At 44.3% G+C, this 27295-nt stretch overlaps 1 protein-coding gene across 2 annotated transcripts in view; it reads left to right on the top strand.

Moving 5' to 3' along the window:
* Window positions 1-27295, top strand: part of KALRN (kalirin RhoGEF kinase) — a 588759-nt gene that overhangs the window by 321098 nt on the left and 240366 nt on the right. For both annotated transcript variants that reach the window (XM_007449683.1, XM_007449684.1), the window contains exons 18-25: window positions 1469-1618; window positions 3950-4064; window positions 7071-7186; window positions 7689-7811; window positions 15391-15573; window positions 16835-16953; window positions 19772-19838; window positions 20434-20543. In XM_007449683.1, coding sequence (XP_007449745.1) covers window positions 1469-1618; window positions 3950-4064; window positions 7071-7186; window positions 7689-7811; window positions 15391-15573; window positions 16835-16953; window positions 19772-19838; window positions 20434-20543 — 983 coding nt within the window. The remainder of the gene's footprint in view (window positions 1-1468; window positions 1619-3949; window positions 4065-7070; window positions 7187-7688; window positions 7812-15390; window positions 15574-16834; window positions 16954-19771; window positions 19839-20433; window positions 20544-27295) is intronic.

Raw genomic sequence — 27295 nt, 5'->3', positions numbered from 1 at the left:
GCCCCCCCCCCCCCCCCCCCCCGTCTAATATCATATACAGATTTTAATTTGAGATGGTTCAAGATGCTGAAGGGGACAAAACAGTAGATTGAGTCAGGAAATTTGACCCTGAACTGACCTTACCAAAGGTCACTTTATCTCTCTAGATTTCTGTTTCTTCACCTATTAAAATTAAAGGACTTATGCTGGATAATCTTTCCATTTCCTCTAGCTCCCAAATTGATTGGTTTTAAGTCCAATACTGTCATGGGTTAGGTGTCAAGTACTCGTTTTCTTAAAGTTTTTGTGTGTGTATAATCTGTTTTCTCTCAAGACGTGAGCCTCCCGCATGTTTTCGGGCCTTGCAACAAGAGAGGTGTGTGGTGCTAAAGAAACCAGCTGGAGTTCAGGGATAGGCCTCCTCACGACATGGGAAGCATGTAGGCTATGGGGGTGTTCTGCCTGGGACATCTTTCAGCTTATTTTTCAGTTCAGTTCATAACTCAAAAAGCATCTTACCCAATGCCACGTCCTTCACCAAAAGAGATGCCTTTCTCAGACAAAGGAGGCCAAGGGTAGTTAGAGCTGCTCTCCCCTGCTGCCACAGACTATTGAAGGAAAGTATAGGAATGAGTTTCTATTTTCTTCATCCTTCCTTGAGCCCTGACACTAGGCTGCCCTGGGTCTCCTACTGATGCACTCAACCTAACTTTCCCTCTAAGCCCCATTTGAAATGCTTTTGGTCTTTTGAGTACATCTATAAGGTCACTTAGAGCATGGCCTCTCAGCATTTTTAGAACTGGAAAACCATCTTAACTATCTTTTAGGTCAACCCAAATTTGTTATCCCTCTGAAGGAAATGTGTGTTTTATAATAGCAGGCCTGGAGATGTCATTGCCTTATAGTAGTACCTTGAAACAATTTTGCTGGAATATTTTTCCCCAGGGAGGGAAGAGGTGACATTCATTTATGGCCCATAAGTCACACAACATAGGCAACTTCCTCCTTTACGTCTACTTGAGGCTACTTCCTGTAGGGCAAAAGGACAGATAGTTGGGCGACCCAGTTATCTTCTTCAAACCTCTTTCTCCTGTTCTCCCTAATTCATAGACGTATCATAAGGTCACAGCAATATAATATATAAAAACACTTTGCAACCCCCCCAAATTACTAGTCTCTCTTCCTTTCTTGCTCTGCATACTGTCCCTAGGTGATGTCATCAACCCCCATAGCTTCAGCCTTCAACTGTCAGAAGATAATCCCAAAATCCATATCTCGGTAGTCATTTGTCTCCCAAGCTCCAGACGCTGGATTCTCACTGCCTCCTGGACTTTTCTTAGATGTCTCAGGGGCACTGTGCACCTAAGTCTACAGAATTAGATTTTGAATGAAAAATGTCACCTCTGTAGGGGTCTCTTAGCTAAAGGTCCTCACAAAATAGGACCTTTAAATGATTAAATTACTAAGTTTTTCCTCCATGATTCATTAGGTCTGTAGTGTCCTGGAGAGCTTAGAGCAAGAATACCGGAGAGATGAGGACTGGTGTGGTGGACGAGATAAATTGGGGCCAGCAGCAGAGATCGACCACGTCATCCCACTCATCAGTAAACATTTGGAACAAAAGGAGGCCTTTCTTAAGGTCAGAGCACATTGTCATCCAAGGTCTGGGACTTTAGCCTTGTTTTTGATCTGCTGTCTCACTCTCCCCATCGCCTCCGCCTCCTCCTTTCTGTCTCTGTCTCTCTGTCTCTCTCTCTCTCTCACTGCTTCATGTGGGCTTCCCATACCCCTCTATTTTCTAGCTTCTTATCTAAAGGGGGCATTTGTAGAGGGGATATTGGCTGGTTAATTTGAAAAGTTGAAAGGTTACACTTCAAACATTCTTTATTTCTCTCAGCACTTTTTTGTGTAATTAGGCAATTAGGATGCTTCATTTCTACTGGTGCCATGTACAAATATCCTGATATCCCATTGATGTTAACTGAGAAAAATACCTACTTTCATTTATCTATAAAAATATTTTAATTGAAATGTATAAGCCTAGATAGAAAACTATTAAAATACATCTTTTATAAATGGATGATGCAAAATTTAGGGCAAGAGTTCAAGAAATACATTTAGACATCTTATTTATTTATCAGTCTAACGATTACCAATTACCAATGAATGTAACACTGTTTATTGTGCTGTATGAAGAGAGAGATACCTTATTTTGTTTGTTTTGTTTTTAAAAGAGCCTTAGCTTCCCAGAGAGGAAGCACAGTCCTGCTCTGAACAGCTTTCAGCTGGTGTGGGACGGTCTCCTAAGCCTCTTTCCTCCTGCCTTTGATCTTCTCTCTGACAGAGTCTTCAGTGTTAAAACTTATCTAAAGGCTCCATTTTCTCTCAAATTCCCTGCTTTCATGTTCTGCTTCCTTTCAGGTTTCTGAAAGCACAAAAGAGAATTTTTTTACCCTGACATGTTGCCACTGATTTTCTACAATTCTGTAATTAACTGCCTTTCTTTTATTAGGGATTTTCTCTACTTGACCACCTCTTTAAGTTTTATTTTTATTCTTTTTTAAAGATGACCTCTCCCTGCCCTTCTCCCATCTATCTGGTATCTGTACCCGCATTTGATCAGAACTCTTAGTAATCAGCTCTTACTAATAAGATTAAATAGAAATTCTCCCATACAGGGCTTAAGATGATTTTAAAAGTCTTCCCTATGACAAAACAAAGTTTAAAACAAAACAATTTATGTAGGGCATGTCAGATATTTTAAATAGAAGTATAAAGGTATGCCTTCATAAAATTAAATGTTTTTTTTGAAGGAGGAAAAAAGAAAATGTTCTGATGTTTTCCATATGTGCCTAAAACCATAGTTGAAAAACTCCTTATTGTTGTGGGAATTACAAGCCCAATGGACGGAAGATCGAGCTCTCCATGTGTATACGTTAGTTGATCTATTTTGGATTCCTTAGCTTTGGACCACTGTCCAGCTGTTAAATTCATGGGCCTCAGAGTGGAAGGACCCACTAGCAGTCTTTTACCAGAGCTCCCAGAAGCCACTGTTGGGAATGCAACATTTAAAATAATTTTTTTACCATATGATTTGTAGAATCAGATGCTAAGTATAAAGACGTTTAAAAGTTAACAGTTTTGTCTAGAGATAATTTAATTCTGAAAACTGTGGATTGAAAATTAATGGACTAGCATGTATTACCTCTACCATCAGGAAAAATACTGCTTTTTAAAGAAATTCAGAAAATCTCTTGTCTTGAGAGAAACTAGAAGTACTCTGTCGGTAGACCTAGATTCTAGCCCTGACTTGCTTCATGACTCCTGCCCTTGCTGGGCCTGGGTTGGGTACAGTAGTATGGGACAGACCTGTCCTCTCTGCTACCCACCACTCTTGTGAGTCTTAAGGAGGCGGTACAATGGCTCTTACCCCTTTACGTGACTGATATTTCCCAGCAATAGGATCTTTATTAGTCTTATTGAGGCGGGGGTGGGTTTGATGGACAAATATGTTTCTAAAATGTGGGTTATTTCCATTTAGATTTGGAACATACGGTTAATAGGTTTGATCACTAAATTTGCTTTCTCAAGTCTAAATTAGGCTATTGTTAAAGTGGCTTACACCAGTGGTCATATGCGAGGCATTCTGGTGGCAGAGGGAAAGCAACCTGAGAGTCACTATCAGGTGGTCATGCTGAATCAACACGTAGTAGTCAAAGGGTGGCTGATTTCTGGTTTTGTCTGTGATGGAAAGGGGAGAGGCACAGGGAGCTTTTCTTTACTCAACAAAAGAGTGAGTGAGTCTCCTGCTTTGGAACTGGAGTATGCATAAACTGGAAGTTGCCCCAGGGCTCTGTTCACCCAGAGCCCCAGCAGCCTCATCACCAGCACCCCTTCTCCAGTGTCTTAGATCCTGTGCCCCTACCAGACCGGGACTTATGTGTGGGGCTTCACACCTTGTCCCTCTCAGGCCTGCACCCTGGCACGGCGGAACGCTGAGGTCTTTCTCAAGTACATCCACAGGAACAATGTCAGCATGCCCAGTGCCGCCAGCCACACCCGAGGACCCGAGCAGCAAGTGAAAGGTCAGTGCAAGCCCTGCCGGCCTCGAGCCACTTCAGCCGCATGGACCAGAGCCTGGGTACCTGGTCTTCATGTGACCTCAGATTTCCTGGTTCTTCTCCTTGGATGAGAAGAAGTGTGACGTGGGATGGTGTGGGTGGTGGCGATTCAACATGCCTCAAGATTTGGGATGGAAAAATGACTATAAAATTTCCCCGGAGCTTTTGCATTTATCCTAAGAGTTTAGAACAACGCTAATAGAATTTTCTGAAATGACAGATGGTCTCTATGTATCTACACTGTGCAGTACATGGCCACTAGTCAACCCCAGAGACCAAGGCTAGGGAGGGAAGTGACGCTGACTTGGAGTGGGGAGTGGGGACAGGCTTGGCGAGCTGCCGAGCAGACAGAGGGAAGCTCTGACCTCCTCTGGGAAGGGCCTCTCTCCTGCTCAAGGAACTCAGGAGGTGCAAAGATCAGAGGCCGCTGGGAAGAATTAAACTTAGTAATCAAAGATCCCTACAGAGAAGAGGGAAGCAGCATTCCTGTTCCAGATGTGCCACCCTGCTTGCAGCCGAGGGGCTCTGTGGGTGGCTAGCATTATGTCACCTTCCCCTCCCTGCAGATTTTTCAAAGCCTGTGTTCTGATGTCCAAGTGCAGGTGGCAGCTCAGGTGAGGCCAGCTGCCTGCTGAGAGTGCACATGCCCCTCCCCCGCCCCAGTGTGCCGAGAGTGGCAGCCACCCAGGGTGAGCAGGATGTGCCGCACCTTCGTGGGGGCCAGAGCAGGGTTTGCCCAAAGGAAAGTTTACCAGATGGGGCACAAATGAAACCTGAAACTCATTAGGATTTTCTCCTGAGCTGGATTGATTCTCTCAGCCACCACAGAGGGACCTCAGTGAAGAAAACTCTGACTAGGAGACAAAAAGAGTAATAAAGGAAACACAGGTTCCCACTGTCTTTGCCCAGTTGAAGCTTCCACCTGAGCAATCTCTCCTATAGCCATTTCCTTTCCACCTGCTGCCTGGACCCAAAGCCAGTGCCACTTATTTTAAGTTTTTGTTACAGGAGCAGTTATTGCTGCATAACAACCCCTGAAATTCAGTGGCCTACAACTACAAGCATTTATCATTCAATGAGTGTGTTGGCTTGGGGACCAGCTGCCTTGGCTGGGCTCAGTGATGCGGTTCTGCTTGAGGCTGCAGGTCTGGCTGGCTTGGCCCCTTCACTGCAGGGTGGGTTCTTGTCTGCTCCATGTGGATTAATTCTGGGACTTTGGTTGAAGGGGCAGCGGTTACCCAGGAGAACTTCTTATTGAGGTGATGGCAGAGGTTTAAGGGGCAAGCTCAAGTGTACAAGCACACTTCAAGCCCCTACTTGTGTCCTATCTATTAACAGCCCATTTGCCAAAGAAAGTCATGTGACTGAGCCTGAGTTCGGGGGTGAGGGAGTACACTTTGTCTCTTTGGGGAGGAACTGAAAAGCTACATAATAAGGGCAGAGATATAGGGAGAGGTGAATAATAGGGACCATAAAAGCTCTCAGCCTAAGAGAGGAGAGACAGATTCTGTCCTTAGAGGGCCAAACTTCCATAGGGCATTAAAAGTACACAAAATCAACAAAAACTTCTAAGTACAAGCACTGCAATTTGGGCTGTGCCTTTTTTGTAGAGCACAATAACTTGGTAGAGCAAGGTGGCTAAGGACCTAGGCTCTTAAGTCAAATAGCTCTACCCCTTTATCTGACTGACCCTGGTTGAGTTTCCTATCCTCTCTAAGCCTCAGTTTCTTCATCTGTAAAATGGAGATAATAGTGGTCCATGCATCCTGAGGTACTGTGAAAATACGTACCTGCCACATAGTGAGTACTGAATAAATGTTAACTTTCCATGGCATCATTATTGTGTATTTTATTAGTATCTAATATAGTTAGCAGGAAGCAGGAGGCAAGCAATACAAAATAAATTTTATTGCTTCAAGCTTAGAACATACTATTAGACACTTGAGAAATCCATCCACATAACCAGCTGCTTCTGGAACAACGGAAGTAGAGAGAGGGAGGGACATGACATGGACAAACAGCTCCCACGGTCACCGTGGTGCCCCGTGCCTTGCACACATCCTCGCACTCACCTTCATGAGAGATGACGTGAGAACAGCTTTTAGCTTTTCTTATGATCGGTCCCAACGAGCATGGAAGTTTGGGCCTTGGAGACATGATTCCGTGATGACGTGATTCCAACATAGCTTCCCTAGGCCCATAATTTAGAGGTTTTAAAATTGAGGTTGTGCTGTTGAAGTGCTAAGTGCACAGCCCCTTGTATGGGACAGAGCTTGTGGCAAGTGACATGGCTATCCATGCCGTTACCGCAGTCCTCATGCCGTTCCCCTCTGGCCCTCTCCTAGAACCCCTCAAGAGTGGCTGGTGTTCCTGTCAAGTCCGTTCACTCTCTGCAGGCTCCCAGGCGCCAGTTATGTTAGCTATTATTTTCAGCACCGATAATTCCCAAGGTCTCTTATCATCAAGGACTAGCTTTGGCGTGAAGAGAATCAGAGTCACTTTTTTTTTTTTTTGCGGTACGCGGGCCTCTCACTGTTGTGGCCTCTCCAGTTGCGGAGCACAGCCTCCGGACATGCAGGCTCAGCGGCCATGGCTCACGGGCCCAGTCGCTCCGCGGCATGTGGGATCTTCCCGGACCGGGGCACGAACCCGCGTCCCCTGCATCGGCAGGCGGACTCCCAACCACTGCGCCACCAGGGAAGCCCCAGAGTCACTTTTAAGTCACCCTGGGGACATCCTCTTCCCCCCCTTCATTGATGGAACCTCATCAACAGGCCCTCCCCCAGTCTCCCTGATCTCTGGGAAATTCTCTCTGGACCAAACTTTTGCTCCCTTGCTTCTGGTGCCGCATCAGTCCTATGGGGAGACTTGAAGGTCTCAGTTATCTGGCACCTGGGAGCGGGGCTGAAGCAGCCGGTCAGATTTGCTCAGGACCTTCCTGTGACCAGCGCCTGTCTCTCTGCCCTGCAGCCATCCTGAGTGAGCTCTTACAGAGGGAGAACCGTGTCCTACACTTCTGGACCTTGAAGAAGCGGCGGTTAGACCAGTGCCAGCAATACGTGGTGTTTGAGCGAAGCGCCAAGCAGGTATGTTCAGAGCTTTCCCTGGCGTTGCCTCAGTTCTGGGGACCATACAGAGGCCTAGATGACCAAGACTTGGGACAGTCCTCAAGAGGGTCATAGGAGCAGGCAGAGTAGAGATGGGAGGTGGGGATGAAAAGAAGAAAGCATCCTTGCGCTGACCAGCCGTTCAGCCTTCACCAGGCACTCTGTTCAGAGTCTGGTACCAGGAGTTGGGAGGAGATGCTGGGGGCAGATTGCTCTAACTCGTAGATGACACTGAGCCTGGCCTAGAAGAGTCCCCAGTCTAATCGACAAGACACTCTCTTTGCTGGTGGGTTGTTCCAGGTCTAACAGGGGAGGGCTCTTTCATAAAATCAACTTCTAAGCTACATACTGATTGAACTGTCCTGGCATTTCCTAGGTCCATCATGCTGTCCCAAACTACAAACCTTCACATCAGAGCATGGCATGTTTTCCTACTAACAGCTGGCTTTTGGGGCACTGAATGGGTTGTTTCCTCCTACAGGCACTGGACTGGATCCAAGAAACAGGTGAATATTACCTCTCAACACATACCTCCCCAGGGGAGACTGCAGAGGAGACTCAGGAGCTGCTGAAGGAATATGGGGAGTTCAGGGTGCCTGCCAAGGTAGGAAGCATCCCGGAGCCCTCCCCTTCCACCCAGCACTCCCCAATCTGGCCAATTTCACATTGCGGGAGGGAGGACAGCCTCTGTACACAGAAATGCTTGACTACAGAGGCAAGGGGCGGGGGGGGATACACAGGTAGGATCGTCTCCTTTGAGACCTGAACATCCAAAGAGATGCAGCTGTTGGTAGAGCCTCTGTACGCAGGAACTCAACTCCTGTACGCTGTGCTTCCAAATGGTACTCATCTTCGTGCTCCAGATTCTGCAATCTTCTGTATTCTTTCAGAGCAAATAAGGCAAAGGAATGTACTCATGTGAAGTGCACATTGTGTGGGAATATCAGCCACATATTCTTGACATTTGAATGGCTTGGGAAGTCCACCTTTTGGGAAGGGCCAGTGGCTATGGGTGGGTTCACAAAGCAGGTTCCGGAGCTGACTACTGCCCTCTGGCCTCACCCTGCAAGTGATCCAGGCTGAGGTCTCTGGGGAGCAAAACATGCACTGGTGCACGTACCACACACCCTCACACCCCCGTTCACACCGAGGTGGAGAATGAAAATAATATAATAGAAGGAAATCTCATTTTCATCTGTTTTCCCAGCCAGGATTTGATCTGAGGACCCTTGGCTTTGAGTGAAATCTGTTGTCTCAGTTCCCTCTTTGTAGCATCCTTGTCCCTCACACGGGGCTCCCTGCTATGGAGCACCATCCATGGCATCACTTCCACATGGGGCAGGTGCTATTTCCAGGATGAGAGGAGCTTTTGTGAAAGTCGGGGGGGGGGCGGCGGGGGACATATTAATGCCTACCTTATCCAGAGATCCCTCTGACACTACAGCAAATTTCTCTCTAATCTGCTGCAAAAAAATTAGGCCCTTAGCCTCCTTCCTGAGCTGATATTTCAGAAGTGGTTATCCACTTTGTGAATCCTACACTCTGACCTCTTGATAGTGGGGAGCCTTCCCCTGCACACTTGTGAGCTTTGGGGCCTTTTCACCCAATGTGAAGAACTGTCATTTCGGATAAGAGATTGATTTCAGTATCAGCTAGAGTAGACAGTGCCCAGGAGGTGGCAGACGCACAGAACCCTTTTCAAATCCAAATGAAAATGGTTTTGAATTACCCTCTTTGCACCTATCTGCCCCTCTCCAAATAGTGTCAACAACGAACCACTAAGAGGCTGAATAGTGTCAGATCCACTGGTGATCCTACTGACGTAGGATGGATCACAGCAAGATACCCAGAACTTCCTAGGATCAGAGTCTGTCCATCACCAAAGTGGAAATGTGGAGAGTCATTCAGTCAAGTTAATTCATCCTTCCTGTCTTTCTCTTTTCTATTCACGTTGTTGTCACCCTAATTGGGTTCCATGCTTTTGGCCTTTCCTTCCTTCCAACCCACCCTGCCCTTCATTGGCGTTCATCTTTAAAACACTACTTTGGTCAGATGGCCACCCAGCTCAAGAGCTTTAATGATTATGCAGTGTCTTTAGGCAACACTCAACAATGTCTACAACTGTGCCACCTTACCACTGCCACTGGATCTTCAGTTAATGTGTTTATGCAGATTTTATGCTCCAGCTGAATGGATATTATTTTCTTACCCTCCGAGAGATACATCATTTATTTTCTTGCCTCTGTATCTTTTCTATAATTTCTCTGCCTAGAACATCCTTCCCTTCCCTCTAGTTTGTACTTTTTAAGAAGACCCCGCCTTCCCACTTCAGTGCCTCTTCCTCTGTGTCCCTGCCTACAAGCCGGATACAATACAATCGGCCTATCCCTGCACTGCAGATGTTGTCTGTGCAGCCCTTAAGGCACCTGACCTGGACCATCCTGTCCTCCCGGCAATGTGTGTGCAGTGTTATCTCCTGTATGAGCCTGCAGGATCCCAAAGGACAAGAACCATGCTTTATTCACTACCTGACTATATCTTATGCATTGAAGAGAGGCAACAGATATTTGAGAACATAAGAGAAAAAGAAGTTGGGGTAGATTTCAACGATGCTTCCTCCCCAAACCTCTATTTAATGTGATTCTTTTACTTTGACTCTCTCTCTGTTCTCTCTCCCTCTTAACTATTTCTCTTAATGGGATTTCATCCTCCCATCGATCATTTCCAAGTTTCAGGGCTATTTGTTATGAGACTATCTACAAGATAACAAATCCAGCTGGGGACCTTCTGATGAAAGGCAGTAGCCTCCGGCCCCACTGCAGTCCCACTTACCAGAAGCAAACCTCTTTTAACCAGCCATCTTTGGTTTTAATCTTTATAACCAATAAAGTGAATTTGAAATGGAAACCAAATTGACCTTAAACCACACGACAGTAAGTATGGTGGCCCTCATGATTGAACAGAGCAACAGAGTATACTGAGTATATTGAATTATTATACTCTGTTCCAAAGAAACAGGTCAAGTAGAAGAAACACTGAATATAAAAAGGTACTTTCTATGTAGCAATATATGAATGTGAGAATAAAAATAAGATAAAGAGAATTTGGATGAGGATAAGAGGAAAACAAAATTTTCTTGTTGTGGTATGCTGTGGACAATCCAGTTAGAAGAATGCCAATGATATTTTCCTATTGTGGGTTTCAAAATTTATAAGGGGTCAAGGTACATGGTGATAGGAAAGCTTAATCGTCTTGACATCTGGAAGAACTCTATTTCTTCTAATAGCAAAACTCTTTAGATTCTTCTGTTTTCCATTTTTTACAATTCAGTAGTTTCTCGTACGTTCACGAGGTGCAGCCGTCGCCACTGTCTAGTTCCGGAATATATCATCCCTCCCCTAATAAACCCCATATGCATCAGCAGCCACCCCCCTTTTCCCCTCCCCTCAGCCCCTGGCAACCACTAATCTACTTTCTATCTCTATGAGTTTGCCTGTTCTGGACACTTCATGTAAATGGAATCGTGGAATCATATAATATGTGGTCTTTTATGTCTGGCTTCTTTCACTTAGAGTGTTTTCAAGATTCATCCATGTTGTAGCAGTATTTCATCGGTACTTCATTCCTTTTTGTGACTGGATAATACTCCACTGTATGGATAAACCACATTTTGTTATACATTCATCAGTTGATGGACATTTGGATTGTTTCCAGTTTGGGGCTACTGTGAATAATGTTGCTGTGAACATTTGTGTACAAGTTTTGGTGTGAACATATGTTTTCAGTTCTCTTAGGTATATACCTGAGAGTGGAATGGCTGGGTCAGGTGGCGACTCTATATTTAACTTTTTGAGGAAATTCCAAACTGTTTCCCAAAGTGCATACACCATTTTCCATTTCCACCAGCGGTGTATATGAGTTCTCACTTCTCTACATCCTCTCCAGCACTGGTTATCGTCTTGTCTTTTTTGTATAACCATGCTAGCAGGTGTGAAGTCGTATCTCATTGTGGTTTTCATTTACATTTCTCAATGAGTAATGATGTTGAGAAAACGCTTTTCTAAACTGATAATTTTATCTCTGAAAGTGAAAGAAGCTATAAGATAAACTGGACTAGCTTCTAACAAAAGAGAATTAAGTGATAATGAAAGTGACTGGAGCTTTAGCTGAACTAAAGTATGTCTTTGAATTCAGAGAGCCAGGAAAGGGAACACTGGGCTTGTCAGAGAGGCACTTTCTACGAGAAAAGTAGAATCTAAACAGTTCAGATAAAATATGGTCATGTTTCTGTTTCTGAGACTTTTAAGAGGAATGAACATAGCTCACATGTGATAGACATTTTTGAAAGGTTTAGTTTTTCATATTTAACAAGAAAATCTTTCTCCTGTGGAATGAATATGAAGATACATCTCAAGGAACGGTTTTCCCACTCGGGGAGCGCAATAATTCCATACCCCCAAAGAATATATCAATAAGTACAAGGCAGATCAGCAATGAAAGGCCAATTGGATGCTTATAATTAGATTATGAGACTATGTCAAGAAGGCTAAATTTTAAAGACTTGTCAGATTTTCAAGAGATACCAAAAGGGCTTTTTACAAACTATATTCGGAGTAAGGTGCTCTGATTAGGGGAAGATGATATAATATTAACTGATCAAAAGAAGGAAGGAAGAGAAAAAATAAGAAAAATAGAACTACTGAACCCTTATTTTTAACCTCTGTCTTTTCCAGCAGAAAACATAGAATTGAAAATGAAAGGGCAAAATATACACTAGGGAACACAAAAATCCCAAGATAAGTGAGTTGTGTTCTAAATTACCAGGCCCAAGTGAATTATATTCCCCCAAAGCTCCCTTTGTCCACAAGATCATGTCCATACTCCTGAACCTAACATGCAAGCACCTCTACAATCTGACCCGCATTTTATCAGTCTGTATAAGTTACTCTGCTTGGTGGCAAGATTTGAGTTTCAAGCTGGCTTAAGTTTAGAAGGGGAAAAGATTTTGTATGGCTGTATGTGGAAATAAAGAAGACAGAAGCTGTGCGGCTGGACCTCGAAGGAGCCCAGGAAAAGCTGAATGACTCAGCCCAATGGGAAGAAAAAGGCACGTGGCATAGGCTCACCTCTGGAGATGAAAACTGGGATGTCACCCGAGACCAGGGCAGTTCCAGCAGCCACGTTTCCGGGTCAGTTCGTCTCAGGAGATCAGGCGTACATGACTACCACCTCTGTGATTCAGCTTCCCGTCTCTCCTCTGCTGTTTGCTTTCACTTCTACTCTCCAACCAGCCACCCAGTTCCCTGTCTCTACAGTTCACATCCCCAGAAAAACCAGCTTCATTGACCCAGCATGTTGCCCCTGTCCCTGTTTAGTCAGAGCTTCTAGGCCAGGACACCTTGGAAGTCACTGGCTGCATATTGATGGGCTGCCCTCGTGGGACAAGTTTTACCTCTGATCTCATCAGCGGTAGCCAGGCATGGGGCAGGTCACACTGTGCCACCATAGTCACCCACGTATAAGAAATCACTTCAGACTGCTCTCAGTAGGGGCCGTGGGCATGGTTGGGGTCAAATCTTTTCATCTAATTCTTCCCAGTGTAAACCTTCAACTCTTGCTGGTCTAATTTTACTCACCTCCCAACACAATAGTTACACACTCATCCATTTACTCAACATTATTATTATTATGGTATACATAGTAGACATTGGAGCTACAAATGAATAAGATCACACTCATCTCTTAGAAGCGCATGATGGTCTAATGAAGGAGACATAAATAACTCAGCGTGATACACGCCAAAGTAGCAGCATGTGTGTGGTACTGTGGGAACACTGGGAAGGGCATCTCCCACTCGGCTTGTGCGGAGAAGGAGAGGTGAGGGAGGGCCATTGGGGTGAAAGCAGGGCTGAGGAGGGGCCACTCATCACATTGTGGGGGGCAGGTGAGGTTTATTTAACATGGCTGGAATTTCGGGGCCGCGGAGAGCAGTGGAGAGGGTCACGTGGGCAGGTGAGGCCACGTGGGGAAGAGCTTGTCTACGCTGCCAGTTTCACTGTCTGTTTGCTCCCCCTGGGTCCCACACATACCTGAAATGCTCTTGATCACAAGCCACCATCCCTCTTGACTCTGAATCAGTTTTGCTGTTTTAGGATATAATTTCCTCTGATAGGAAATTGTAGGGCTGCTCTGGTAGGACTGCTGCTACCAATTGGCTATAAACCCCCATCTCGTGCTCAAGTCTCCTTACCAAGAGCAGAGAATAAATATGTGTTTCCAAGATTTTATATGAAGATGGATTTCTTGATTATAGCTACAAAAATTAATCACTGTCTTAAGTAAATGACAAACCTACGAAAAATTGTTTCCCAGGTTAGAGGGGAAGCCCTAAATGCAAGAAATAGAAGTCCTTGGAATACCAGGTATCTTGTATTAACTGAGTCCCAGCGCCATTATTCTTTTCCTTTTTGTTGCTAAGGAGGTGTTTCTCCTGTCCTCATACCTACCTTCTTTCCTTCACACCGAAGCTCTTCTGGCCCCTTATCTCCCAGCCCTGGGGACCAGCCCACTGTGCTGAGGTAGGAGAGGCTCGAAGGTGTTGAGTGAGTTGCTGGAGAGCGGGAGACTTGGCCGTGGGGGACCGAGTTCTCTCTGCTTGCCTCTCTGGCCAGAAGCTTCCCTCTGGCAGTTCTTGAGAGGGTCAGTCTCTCGTGGGAGGGGCTGTGGGTGAGCCTGGAGGGGCAAGCGTGAGGGTGGTGGCATAAAGAAAGAAAGGCTTTTTTGTCTGTTCTGTTCTTGATCCAGTGATTTTCTGTCTCAGTTTCCCTCAATTACCCAGATCGTAGCATGATCCAAACCTTGTACCTACTTTCCCCCCAGTCCGAAAGATAAAAGATTACTTCTCAGAATATCATGTAAATATTCTTCCCTTTCTCTTAAAATCTATCAGGTTTTCCTGATAGATGTTAGAGTTTCAAAACCCAGACTGAGGAGAAAAGATGAGCAAGCGTTTGCTTGTTTGAATAGCCCTTCCGCTTCCATATCTTACCCAGCACAGGTCCCGCCTCCCCCATGACACGTTTTCTGCCCCTGCCAGCCCACCTTCATTTTTTTCCTGTTTTAAAATTCCTGCCGTGGTAACTATACATATTTCCTATTTTGACATTCAATTACATAATGCCCTGAGTTATCGAACTACTCTGTGTGAAAATCCTGTCGCTCTAGGGATATAGACAGTCTGGTGGAAATCTCTTTTTCTTCTTTTGTTTACCCCCCAGGTCTTTCCCCACAGCTCTCTGCACAGTGATGTGGACAGAGTAGATGTTGGAACACACTCTTGTTAGAAATGAAACTGACCCACGTCAGGGCTCCACCTCACTTAGCCCTGTGATGGACACTAGCTTCGTTCACTCCTCCCTCCCTCCCTCCCTCTCTCTCTCTCTCTCTGTCTCTCTCTCTCTCAAGGAAGCTAAAAACAAAATCCTGGTGGTGAAAGGGACAGAGTTTACTCTTAAATCTGCTAGTTAGATTTCTGTACATCCTGGCTGTGCCAAGTCACCTGATGTTTAGAAAGCCTTCTTCAGGCCAGTAGAGTAAAGGGAGAGAACTAGAAACTATGGACCAGAGGCAGACGCGGCTCTGTCACTTACAGGTTGTATGAACTTGGACAAGCCCTAAGCCTCTCTAAGCCTCAGCCTTTTCAATCTGTGTTTCAAAGAGACCCAAACCACCTCCCTCCACCTGCCTCCTAGGAATGCTTTAAGACTCAAACGAGTCTCAGATGTAACATGAACATACTCTGTAAACTGATAAAGTGCTATATTAATGAAAGAGATTCTTACATCAATAACCACACTGGCTAACATTTATTGCTTACTGAGTTTTTACTGTGAACACTGTGTTCCAGACACATCCTACATTGTCAACTCATATAATGCTCACAGCAACCCTACAATATAGATACTATTATGATCCCTATTTTGCAGATGAAGGAACTGAGGCACAGAGGGTTTCAGTAGTTTGCTCAAGCCCTCCCAGCCAGTAAGTGACGGCACTGGGATATAAACGGAGGCAGAGTCTGGCTCTGGGGTAGCTATGGCTTCTGTGAAGAAAGAAAGAGGGCTGGAGTGAAGGGCCGTGATAGTAAAGGTAAGCTAGTAACTTACGACCATCTTTTGGGGCAGCAAACAAAGGAGAAAGTGAAACTCCTGATTCAGCTGGCCGACAGCTTTGTGGAAAAAGGCCACATTCATGCCACAGAGATCAGGAAATGGGTGACCACGGTGGACAAGCATTACAGAGACTTCTCCTTGAGGATGGGAAAGTACCGGTACTCTCTGGAGAAAGCCCTTGGAGTCAACACAGAGGTAGGTGTGGGATTGCCCACCTGGGACATCCTCCTTTCTTACCTCCCTCAGTACTGCTGTTCATTGCCCTGGAGGGAAGCTGGGTTTGCGGAGGAATCTTCCTGAGCTGTTGACCCCCTAGAGCACTTGCCTTGTGTTGTCCTTCTCCTGGAGGGACTGGATCTTGCTGAGCCATTGGCTTCCATCTCTCCATGGCTGGTGCTATATACGGTGCAAAATTGGCTGTGGCCAGGGGTAGGGCCTGTGGCTACAGAACAGAGTTTTTCTGTGCACAGAGTTAACTGTTGACTTTGAGGATTAAGCCCTTTATCTTGGCTTCATCAGTACTGTCTTCCACCCAATTATGTGAATCAGCAAATGATTAGAGTCCTCAGTGTGTATAATAGTGCTCTTTCAAGAATAAGGTATGCAATTTGTATCAAGTCTATTTGACATTTCAGCTGAAAAGAAGTACTCTTTTCCAGGAAGCAAAGGAAGACTGACTTTTAATCTCTTCTTTATAATAGGGGTCATTAACCTATGAATTAAGAGCTAAATACAGACTGGCAATTTAATCCTAGGATTTCTAATTCTTAAATCTTTAAATAGGCTCATACTCTGAAGCAGAGCAGACTAGAGAATAAAGTGGTCAAACCACAAAGATTGGGGGAATTAACGTCTCCCCCAGGCTTTAACCTGTGAGACTTTTTTCCTAGAGGTTTTTATTCTATATAAATCCCAGACAGTGGTTGAAATAAGCATGGATGGGCAATTAGAAAATTCAGTAATTGTTCTATCATTTAGCTTTCTATTTCCAAGGGAAGTTGCTTGTTTAAATACAAATACTTACTTTTATTATTTTCCCTTGACAAATGAGAGTTTTATATCTTTTTACATTTCTGTTTCACATCTGTTTTAATGGTTAATCATCAGTCTTGGACGTGTGTGTGTGTGTGTGTGTGTGTGTGTGTGTGTAGATCTAATCAGGCCCAAGGTCCTTGAGGAAATATGACACTAATTATCAAATGTGTACATTCTTTTTCTTTGTTGTGGATATTAACCCTGAGCATTTGACCTGAACCTTTTATACTTTTCTTATTTGAGAAGAAAATCATCCCATGCAGAAGAGTGCTTGCGGGCAGCAGCTGGTGGGATTCCCCAACTTCTCTTCCTTCTCCGTAACATCCTTCTCTGTTCTTCCCTTCCCCCACCTCCACCAACTCTGGTGAGTTGCTTTCCCAAAGCATCTCCAAGGTGACCTCTGCGATCTCTCTGTGTGTAGGATAACAAGGACCTGGAGCTGGATATCATCCCAGCAAGCCTTTCAGATCGTGAGGTCAAGCTCCGGGACGCCAACCACGAGGTCAATGAAGAGAAGCGGAAGTCAGCCCGGAAGAAAGAGTATGTGGGGGGTTGGGCGTGAGACGGTTCCACCGACTGGCAGGTTCCTCATGGCTATGCTTGGTTTTCATTGCCACCCATCCCTTTAGACAGCTTGCTGTGTCCCCATGACCACCTACAGAGGTTGGAATGGACAGACATGATGCTTCCACCCACATTTCACACTAACCAAGAACTTTAGGGCATTGGACAGAAGAAACAATGAACCATGTCAACCTTACAGACGGTGTCTTGATCACTCTGCTTTCTTTATGTCAGTGTAACAAAGTTACACATAGCCAGAGATATGCAAGGGCTTTATGAAGAGTATTTTGACATTCCTTTTGGGTAATGCTGGAAAAAAAATGGTGTGTTCTAAGATTAAGAAGGCCTCTGTAGTTGATTTTATCAAAATGAAATAGGGCCACAGGTCCCTTGGAACTGAAGAAACTCAAGCTGGTCTGTGAAGTCAGAGCTTATGTTTCATCTGGGCTGCTGTAAGAAAGTATGACGAATCAGGTGCTTTAAACAACAGAAATGTATTGTCTCACGGTTCTGGAGGCTGGAAGTCTGAAATCAAGTTGTTGGCTGGGTTGATTCCTTCTGAGGGCTGGGAGGGAAGACCCTGCTCCAGGCCTTTCTCCCTGCCTTACAGATGGCCACCTTCATGTTCACATGGCGTCCTCCCTGAATACAGGCCTGTGTCGACTTCCCCCCATTTTAAGGATACCAGTCATTTTGGAACGGGGGCCCACCCTACTCCAGTATGACCTCATCTTAAATTGCATCTGCAATGACTCTGTCTCTAAATAAGGTCACATTGTGAGGTACTGGCGGTTGGAACCCAACATATGCATTTTGGGGGAGACACAATTCAACCCATAACAGAGAGGGAAATGAGCAGACAACACGTGGCCAGATCTTCCTGCTGGGCTGTCTCTGAGACATCAAATAGCCAGAGGACGGTAAAGGGTGGGTGGAAAGTAAAACAAAATGGGGTAGAGGGTAGTGGAGCTAAATTATGAAGAAAAACAGGAAAAAACTGCAGGAAGCAGATGGAGAAAAAGGGAGAAGGTAGAGGCATGCCAGAGCCCAAGGCAGTAAAATCAAAGACAACTTTTCAAAGCAAGTGGGATTACGTTCCTTCTGATATTCCTTCTTTCTTTGTTTACCAAGCACTTACAGTGTACTAGGAACTTTGCTTATAGGATCTTGTTTAATCCTTGCAGCAGCCCTGTGTGATCAGCTGTTTTATAAGTAAGGAGTCTGGGGCTTGGAGAAGCAAGTCCTGCCTCTAGGAAATGACAGTCATAATTCAATTCCTGGTTGTCTGACTTCAAAGCTCATGGACCTTCCACTCTACCAATAGAGCAAGACTAACGAGAGAGTGGCTCATTAACTCCTGCAAAAGGGAATTTTTAAAATCAATAATTTAATAGAAAGGCCACTGCTAGAACAAAGTTTTGCTTTAAGGAAAATCCCACCAAGATAAAGGTTCAGGAAAAGATGCTGCTCATTTTAATATTTCTTCTGAAATCTCCAACCAGGGGACACTTGGGATAATCCTTCTCAAAATTTTTATGTGATGGAACACCTTGTAAATAGGGATTCTCATTATGAAGTTCCATGAAAAAAATGACATGGAAAATCTAAGATAAATATATAAAAATATATTTTGTACTAAATTAGATATTATTGCATATCACATGCCAGCTAGGAAGCACCATTTCTAAAACAAATTTGTCAAAGAAAGAAAGTGATGTAGGTACACTACAGTGAAGCCACCATCGTCAGTTGAGCGCCCGCACGGGTACATTGTGTTGCTTAGGGGTCCAAGGAGGAAGGAACCTTCCCCTTGCATATATGTAGCACAGCTTCTCTTTTTGGGAGACTGAAGAGTAGTCAGTTAATATCATTAGCTTGTGCTGTGCTTGGGATCACATGCTCAGCCTCATGCACGTCAGTTTGTGATGTAAAATAACCCCATTAGAAGCGAGAGGTCAGCACACTATGGCCTACGAGCCACATCTGGTCCACCACCTGTTTTATGTAGTCTGTAAGCTAAAAATTATTTTTTGTATCTTTAAATGGTTGAAAACTATCAAAACAAGAAGATTATTTTGTGACGTGAAAATTAGATGAAATTCTTTTCTGTTCATAAATAGTTTTATTGGAACACAGCCAGACTTACTTTTTTAACATATTGTCTGTGGCTTCTTTCACACACAACAGCAAAGCTGAGTGGTTGTGACAGAGACTGAATGGCCCACAAGTAGTTACTCTCTGGCTCTTTACAGAAAAAGTTTGCTAACCCCCAGTCTCGACGGTGGTGTCTTGGGCATCTGTTTCTGGCTTTTAAACCTGGTTTAACCTGTGGGACTGTGAACTGTTTTGGTGTAAGTCAGCAATTCTACTCAGCAGGGATCATCATTCTGGGAGCTATAGTAAGAGGAACCTGGGAAGCTGAGTTGGTGTCTAGTTGGTGAGAATGAGTGTGAGTGGCATTACAAGCTTATGTGCACACACACACACACACAGACACACACACAGATGTGCAACTGAGAGCACACACATATCAGCACAGAATCACAACATGGTAGAACTGGAGGGCGGGGATAAAAGGGGAAGAGAGTATGGAACTAGCTGAGCACAAACCTGCTGAAGGGACACAGAGCAAATGATCAGAGTGAGAGGGACTCAAAGGAAGAGATGTATACTGGTAAAGTGGAAAAATAGGACATTCAAGAATGTCATAAATGCTGGGGCGGGGGCAGTGAAGTTTGAAGGAAGGGAGGTATTACATCTCTAACCAACTAAAAGCCCATTTGCTTCCTTCTAGATTCATTATGGCAGAACTGCTTCAGACAGAGAAGGCTTACGTGAGGGACTTACACGAGTGCTTAGAGGTAAGTCTTGCGGTCATCAGTTCTCAGCTGTGTTAGAAACTGACATCCTTGCCACATCAAGTCCTGGAGAGGAGCTCAGTACTCTGTCTTCTCCCGGAGCTTGAAGAATAAAAAACCAACCAGAGGACATCTTTCTCCCAGAGTCAATAATAATTGCATGGGAGTTTAAAGTGCTTTGGGAAGAAACTTTTCTCAGACTGGAACTAGGCCCAGCAAAAAAAAAAAAAAAAAAAAGCATATAACACACTTGAATTCAAAATAAAATCTATGACACGGTCGATGAACTTAAGTTGAGTCTAAAAATCTGCATCCTCCCCCCGACACACAGTCAGACTCAAACACATTTAATAAATAAGAAGACTGTGGAGTTTGTGTTCTTGCTAAAGTCTGGGATGTGAATTTCCCTAGCAACAGTTCACAGTAGTGGAACATTCAGGTTTTCGTTCTTTCCATTCTGCTTATTTACCATCTCACTTTTTAGGCTCTACATGCATTCCCAGTCTGAGCCTTACCCCACAGGTTTGAAGCCCTGTTTGTTTTGTGTGTATTTCACGTGGCAGTGCTTGCCAGTGACGGAACTATTGCTGTCTTACAGACCTACCTATGGGAAATGACCAGTGGTGTGGAGGAGATACCCCCTGGGATCCTGAATAAGGAGCATATCATCTTTGGCAACATCCAGGAGATCTACGATTTTCATAACAAGTAGGTTGGTGGAGGGTTTCAGTGGAGCACACTCAGGGCCATAAATACCCAACAGCAGGGCTTTCCCAGCAAGTGGACCAAAGCTGATTGGGAGATCTTGCCTGGTACAGTATTGCCCATTAAATTTTCTAAGTCAGCGGCTGTCAGACTTCTTTCTCACTCACACTTCTTTCTCTGCAATGGTGCAGAATTCCTAGTGGAGGGTGAAGTCAAGTATTCAGCAGTGTCTCTCCCCAGTGTCCTGAGGGACCTACCTGCCAACATCTTCAGACCCAATCAGAATGATAGCCAGGCCTTGAGGAAGTAAAAGTAGCTTCTGCTCATTAAAAGTGTTGGGAATCCTGACATTAGAATTCATCTGAGGCTAACCGTCCTACTCTGTGGGCCTTAGGTTTCAAATTCCACTGAAGTTTTCTTTCAACCTAAATACTTCCTCCATCCTTAACTATCTCATCTTCCCCACCCTCAACCAAAACAACAACAGATGATAGATAGATAGATAGATAATCAAACTAACTATCTAATGGAACATATTTCTTGACAGCTTATAGGGAAGAACATCAATCAACCCTCTATGTTTTGTTGAAATCAGTAGAATCATAGAGCCCTAAAACCTCACAATTCATTTTTTCTGGCTCCCAACTTGATTTAAATATCTTTCCCACAGCATACTAAACATGTTGCATCATTAACAGAGGGTCAGCAAGAACATTGGTTGATTGGTTACATAACCAGCTTATGGAAATAATTCAGTTTCCAAAGTACAAATAGAGGAAACCTCAAGACATGAGAAATAATGTTGACATAAAGTCCTATAGCTCCTCTCAGGACCCTGTTGCAGAGAAGGCTTGAGGTAGAGATGCAGTGTTGTAGGATACAGTCCGGAGGAAGTCCTAGGGTCAGGCTAGTCAAGGCTTTGCCTGAGTTAAGCAGTCATGATGAAGATGAAACTGCCAGCTCGGAGAGGTCCTGGGGAGGCAGTGGGCACCGGTGTAGCAGCCCCCCTGAGGCAAGATTCTAAAACAGCACCGCGCCATCGAACTCTGTGCGGTGATGGAAATGTTCCGTGTCTGCGCTGTCCAGTACGGTAGCCACTGGTCATGTGTGCCTAGCGAACACTTGAAATGTGACTATTGTTACTGAAAACTGCATTTTCAACTTTGTTTAATAAATATAGTTGGCAAGTGGCTACCATAATGCACAGCCCAGCTCTAGAAAATGAGACCTCAGTGTGGCCCTTTGCTAAGAATGACTAAGAGGTAAGAGTTGGGCAAAAAAGGATCCTGAGTTCTAAAAGGTCTAAAGAAGGGGTGGAGAGTCACTCTCTCTTGTCCTCTCGTGATGATTAATCCCCTGTAATGTCATCAAATGGCGTTAGTTTAAGGAGAACGTAAAATGTGTAGCTCCCCTGTCAGATTATGAAAGCAGTAGGCTCTAGGGTGAAATTACCCTCTGACTTTCTGGAGTACTTGATAAAAGTTCCCAGTCTTTTTTTTTAATCCAAATGTTAACGCTCTCTATATGGTTTGTCTGGAAATCTCCAGACATAGAAATATTCTCTCCTCACGTCTATTTAATAAGATCCCAATAAAACCATCTTGACCGTTGACCCCAAATTCCATCATCTGATTATTATCCCATTATCATCTGAGTATTATCCCATCTCCCCAGGATATCTGGGAAGACATCAGCCTGGAAAGCAGGAAGTCATGTTACTTTTCTTTTCTGATTTATGATCTCTGGGATTTAATCAAAAGTCTCACTTTCCTCATATTCCTACCAGATTGGCAAGGTATAGAAATCTAGAGATCAATATGTGTACTTCCTGTGAGCCTTGTTTTTGCCAAATCAATGTATAAGGGGAAAGACTTTTCATTTCAAAATTGACCGATTCTAACAAAATATCTAGCATAACCACGCCTTTTTCTGGTTTAATGGTATCACTCCAATAAATCATGGCAAGCAGTTTGGTAGTCTTTTAAATAGCTAGAAATCTACCTACCAGTTACAAAATATAGTTCTAAGAGACCCACAAAATTAAAAAGTCAAGTTAAACCTTATGGAATGTTGCGTTCTGTAGAGAGGAGTTAATTCAGTGATGAGGAGCACAGCTACCCAGCAAATGTTATGTTATACCTATGTTATACCAGCAAATGTTACCTATGTATAACATCAGAGGAACAGGAAGAAGATAAAAACCAGCCTCGGAGCAACCCAAAGAGATATCCTAAGGATAAAGTTTTTATCTTTCCATAGGAGCTCCTTTCTTTCCTCCCTGTAAGCCTCTTTACTTCTTGGTTAGATTGTTTCCAAGCCCATAGCAATTTAGAAGCAGCAAATAAGAATCAAGAACTTGAGCAAGTAGCTTGACACCAGTACCTGACAGGAAAAAAAGAACAACTGCCCCCTCAAAATAAAAGGCCAAAGAACCCAAAAAATCATAGGGGTCAAGGGCTATTCTGTATTGGTGCACGTGATCCTATGTCCCAATATAGAGCCCAACACAGCCATATATTAAAATATAGCATACTAATATATTAGTAATAATCCTGAATCATTGATATATTCTGCATGAGAAAGCACGGAACTTGTAATGCGTTTAGAAAGCTATCCACCAAAAAATATGTTTTAAATAAATAATCCACAATTTAAGGGATCATGCAAGAAAATCAAGCTGCATATTAATTCCCTACAGGATCTGGAGAACTAAGGCTTTACTCTGTTCATAATTTATGCTGTCTACTTTTGCCATACAAAGTTTGATTAATGTAGAAAGCGTAACACCTCTAAAATCTCTAATAAGTAAGAGATAAAATGGCAATTAAGCCAACTTTGAAAATGCAGAAACTGTGAACTCCATAAGAGACCATGTCTTTCACTGCATAACCCCAATGCCTGGCACACAGTAAACTTTAAGTAAATATTTGTTGGATGGATGAATAGATGGATGGGTTTAAAATAGAATTACAATTTGCAGACTTACGGCTAATGCCATTCAAGTCATAATTCAGTCTTTTGTTTATGAAAACCTCAAGACATGGAAAACCATTATTTTTCCCCATCACTATCAGAACCTTCTAGACAAGCAAAACATTTTCATGTCTAAATGAAGGAATTTCCTGGCTACTTCTTAATGGGAAGACCAGACAGTGGTCCAAAAACTTGTTTGCTCTTCAGGGATACTTTTCTGAAATGGTCACTTTTTAACCTGAAAATATCAAAAGGTTCTTTTTAACCCCAGTTGCTTGCATCTTTTCAAATTTATAATTAAGGGCTAACAGAGAAGCAGACTCTTCTGATTTCTAGAGCATAGCTCAGGTTATCTGCCTGTACTCCAGAGAGAGAGTGAAGGAAAGAGGAAGGGAGGGAGGAAGATTGGGAGACAGAGAGATTGAGAGGCAGGGGATTGAGATTGACACTGCCTGCACAACCAAATTAGCTGAGCCACTAGGAAGTTAGTACCTACACTAAGGGTGAATATGTTAAATATCTCAGCTAGTTCGTATTGATCCTTTTAAATGGTGTCACTTTGAAAAATGACAATCAAGAGTAGTTGTATGGGAGCTTCCCTGGTGGCGCAGTGGTTAAGAATCCGCCTGCCAATGCAGGGGACGCGGGTTCGTGCCCCGGTCCGGGAAGATCCCACATGCTGTGGAGCGGCTGGGCCCGTGAGCCATGGCCGCTGAGCCTGTGCGTCCGGAGCCTGTGCTCCGCAACGGGAGAGACCACAACAGTGAGAGGCCCGCGTACCGCAAAAAAAAAAAAAAGAGTAGTTGTATGTATGTGATCTTTCTCTAGGACCTTTGTCTCTATAGGTATTGAATGGAGAAATTCCCAAGTACCAAAATTTCTATAAAGAAGAACAATTCACTATATAGAATTTAATACCTACAAGTAGTCATTTTAACACGAATTGGAGGTTTAAGTAGAATGATACTTAGGTTTTACCCTCCACTCTCCCTATTTTCATACTATATCTCTTTATTATAGAACTAAATGTAAAGATCGTGAAACTTATCTACTCAAAAACTAGATCCATTTCTATTGCATTTTGCTAAGCATTCTGGGAGTGCTCGGATAAGGTAGTATGTGCCATAAATAGATCCCCCAAACGGTAATGATTTTGCTGATGCTGTCTCCCCACTTTGGCCTACAGCTCATGATGTGGGAAAATCATTTATTTTCAGTTTGCCTTGTATTAGATTTTCAGCTTTGATAAGGACAGCTGTTTGTTTAAAATGCTCATCACCTTTGGTTAAATCTGAACTTTACTTTTTCCTTTTCAGTTTTTGGAGATATGGCCATATGTGAGTCTGGGCAATAACATTTTTATAAAATCTCTGCTGTCAGGGGTCAGAAGGTCTTCCTGACCATCAAGTACAACCATTTCCATTTACAGATAAGGACACTGAGACCCAGAGAGGGGCCAGTGACTTGCCCAGTATGTGACATCTCCCCCTTGAAAGATTAGGTGTAGATTCCAGGGGCTGGGTTTCCCACGTCAGTGCTCTCTCCCCGTCCCCTACTCCATAGACCACCAGCTGGCACTGCCAAATCTGGTTTGTTTGATTCATATCTAACCAGCTTCCATGTGCATCCTCAAATTTGAGGAACACTTCAACCCATTTCTTCCATAGGTGTGTCATCCAGGTCACACACCCTTGCAATAATGACCTGAAATAAGTCAGTTTTCAGCAAGGGTTGGAAAGACAAGTAGGGGACCAACAACCAGGGCTGGATAACCCTTCTGCAAACGTCCCTCCTCCAAGTCCGGCCAGAAGCTATTAGATTTGGACTTGACCACCACCCACTGCCCTACCAGCCTAGTGTTCCCTGGCCCAAGGCTGAGGGCCAGGGCCAGGGCTAAGTGGGACTGAGCTGAGACACTGGCCAGGCCCAGGGCAGCCTTCCAGGGCACCAGGTAGCCGGGGTCAGCGGGGAGCAGAGGGTGGTGTGCAGCAGGGCAGGAGAAGACAAAGTGGGGGGGAATGATGGGAGATGCCGGTGAACCACCGAACCAGGCCCACACTTCCATGATCTCCCAGGAGTTCCACCCTGGCGTCAGCCCCGCACTGGTTTGGAGATGGAGTTGGTACCCAGTGAGGAATCTGACCAAGGCTCTGCCCTCTGAGTTCTGGGAATCAGTGAGGTACTGGTGATAAGGGTGGAGGTGAGCACAAGTGCAGATCAAAGGAGCAAAGAAAATAGTCTCTGTTGGAGTAAAAGGAAGGCTTCCCAGAGGAGGGGCATTTGAGATGGAATTTGAATAACCAGTGGGATTTGTACAGCCAGGCACGGCTCCCATGACGATGAAGGAGCGTGTGAGCGCAGGCCCTTTCAGGGAGGCCGAGAGGCAATGGGAGGAGTTTGGGAGCGAGTCTGAATCCTGCGTCAAGGATGGGGGAGGTCTGGCCGTCACACTCCTACTTAGACTGTGTCTTGTCACGTCTGTGTCTGTGAGATTGAGGCTCAGGAGGGGAGAGGTGGTGGGTGGAGATGGTATGAGTCAGAAATGGTGGTGTAGGAGAGCACGAAGGAAGGCAGGAGCGACAGAGTGAGTGGGCAAGTGGGGTAAAATACCTGGATAGAGGAGAAGTGAGAGCAGTGGATAACAAGGGGAAAGAAGAGATGGGGGGGAGAGAGGAAGGAAGAGGGGAAAGGGGGGCACTACTAGAGGGAGGTGGTAGATCAGTAGAGAGGGAGGAAGGGGGAGGGTCGAGGGTGAGAGGGAGGCAGAGAGATGGATAAAGACCTAGACCTCCCTGCGTCCTATTGCAGGCAGGAGCATCAGTAAAGTGCTTTTCAAATATTTTCGATCATGAACCAAAGAAAAATTATATATCATGTCCTGATATGCATACGCTGATACATTATATATAAGAGGAAAATTAAGTCCTCCAAACTAACACCCTCACTATGTGTGATGAACTCTGATATTTTGGATTAGGTTCCATTCTCCTTCCTTTTTAAGGCTGGTTTCCACCCACTAAATTGATTTTACAACCCCTTGAAACACAGAGGGTAGATCTGTAACTACAAGGTGAGGAGCTGGCTCCACCAAGTGGTGAGAAAGGGGATGTGCAGGTCACAGCCCCTTCTGGAGGCCACACTGCCAGGCTGTGGCTGCCTTCCCCTCCATTGCCTCTCCTACTCCTTCCCACACACACACCCCTTGCTTCAAAATACGCATATTCTGTGCTTTCTATGCTTTTTTCACACTCCAAGAAAATCTCGTTCTATCCTACGCCCTTGTTTTATAGAAACTGGAGCTTACAAAAGTTCGTGACCTGCACAGACCAATTAGTAACACAGCCAAAGAATCCAAGTCTTCATAACTCCCTATTAAGGCACACTGTCATTTTCTTAATATTCAAATGCCAAGCGAAGAGGAAGGGGAAGACGTGATTTTTCTTGGGCCCTGAACCCATACTCTAAGGGATAGCTGTGGCCTTACCCATCAGAAGGGCCCTAAAAAACAAATTTAGCTGTGATTTTATTGCTATTGTTTTTCAGTAAGCCATCGACATTGGTGCTGGTTATAGATATTGGGGAGTACCCAAAGCAAGACAAAGTCTAAACATTCATTTGGGGGTGTTCAAGTCATGTTCATTTCACTTGTACACACTAACTGCTTAGCGTCCTTGCCTAGTTGCTAAACAGGCTATCAGTGCCTATGAATAACATTAAATGTGAGATTGTTTATATTTTACTTTAACATTAAACTTATATTTATGCAATACTTTTTTTTTTCT

This window comes from Lipotes vexillifer, unplaced genomic scaffold, assembly GCF_000442215.2.
Source record: "Lipotes vexillifer unplaced genomic scaffold, Lipotes_vexillifer_v1.1 scaffold1378, whole genome shotgun sequence".
Taxonomy (NCBI): Eukaryota; Metazoa; Chordata; class Mammalia; order Artiodactyla; family Lipotidae; genus Lipotes; species Lipotes vexillifer.
Note: the sequence above shows the minus strand (reverse complement) of the source record. Positions and strands in the feature narration are given on the sequence as shown.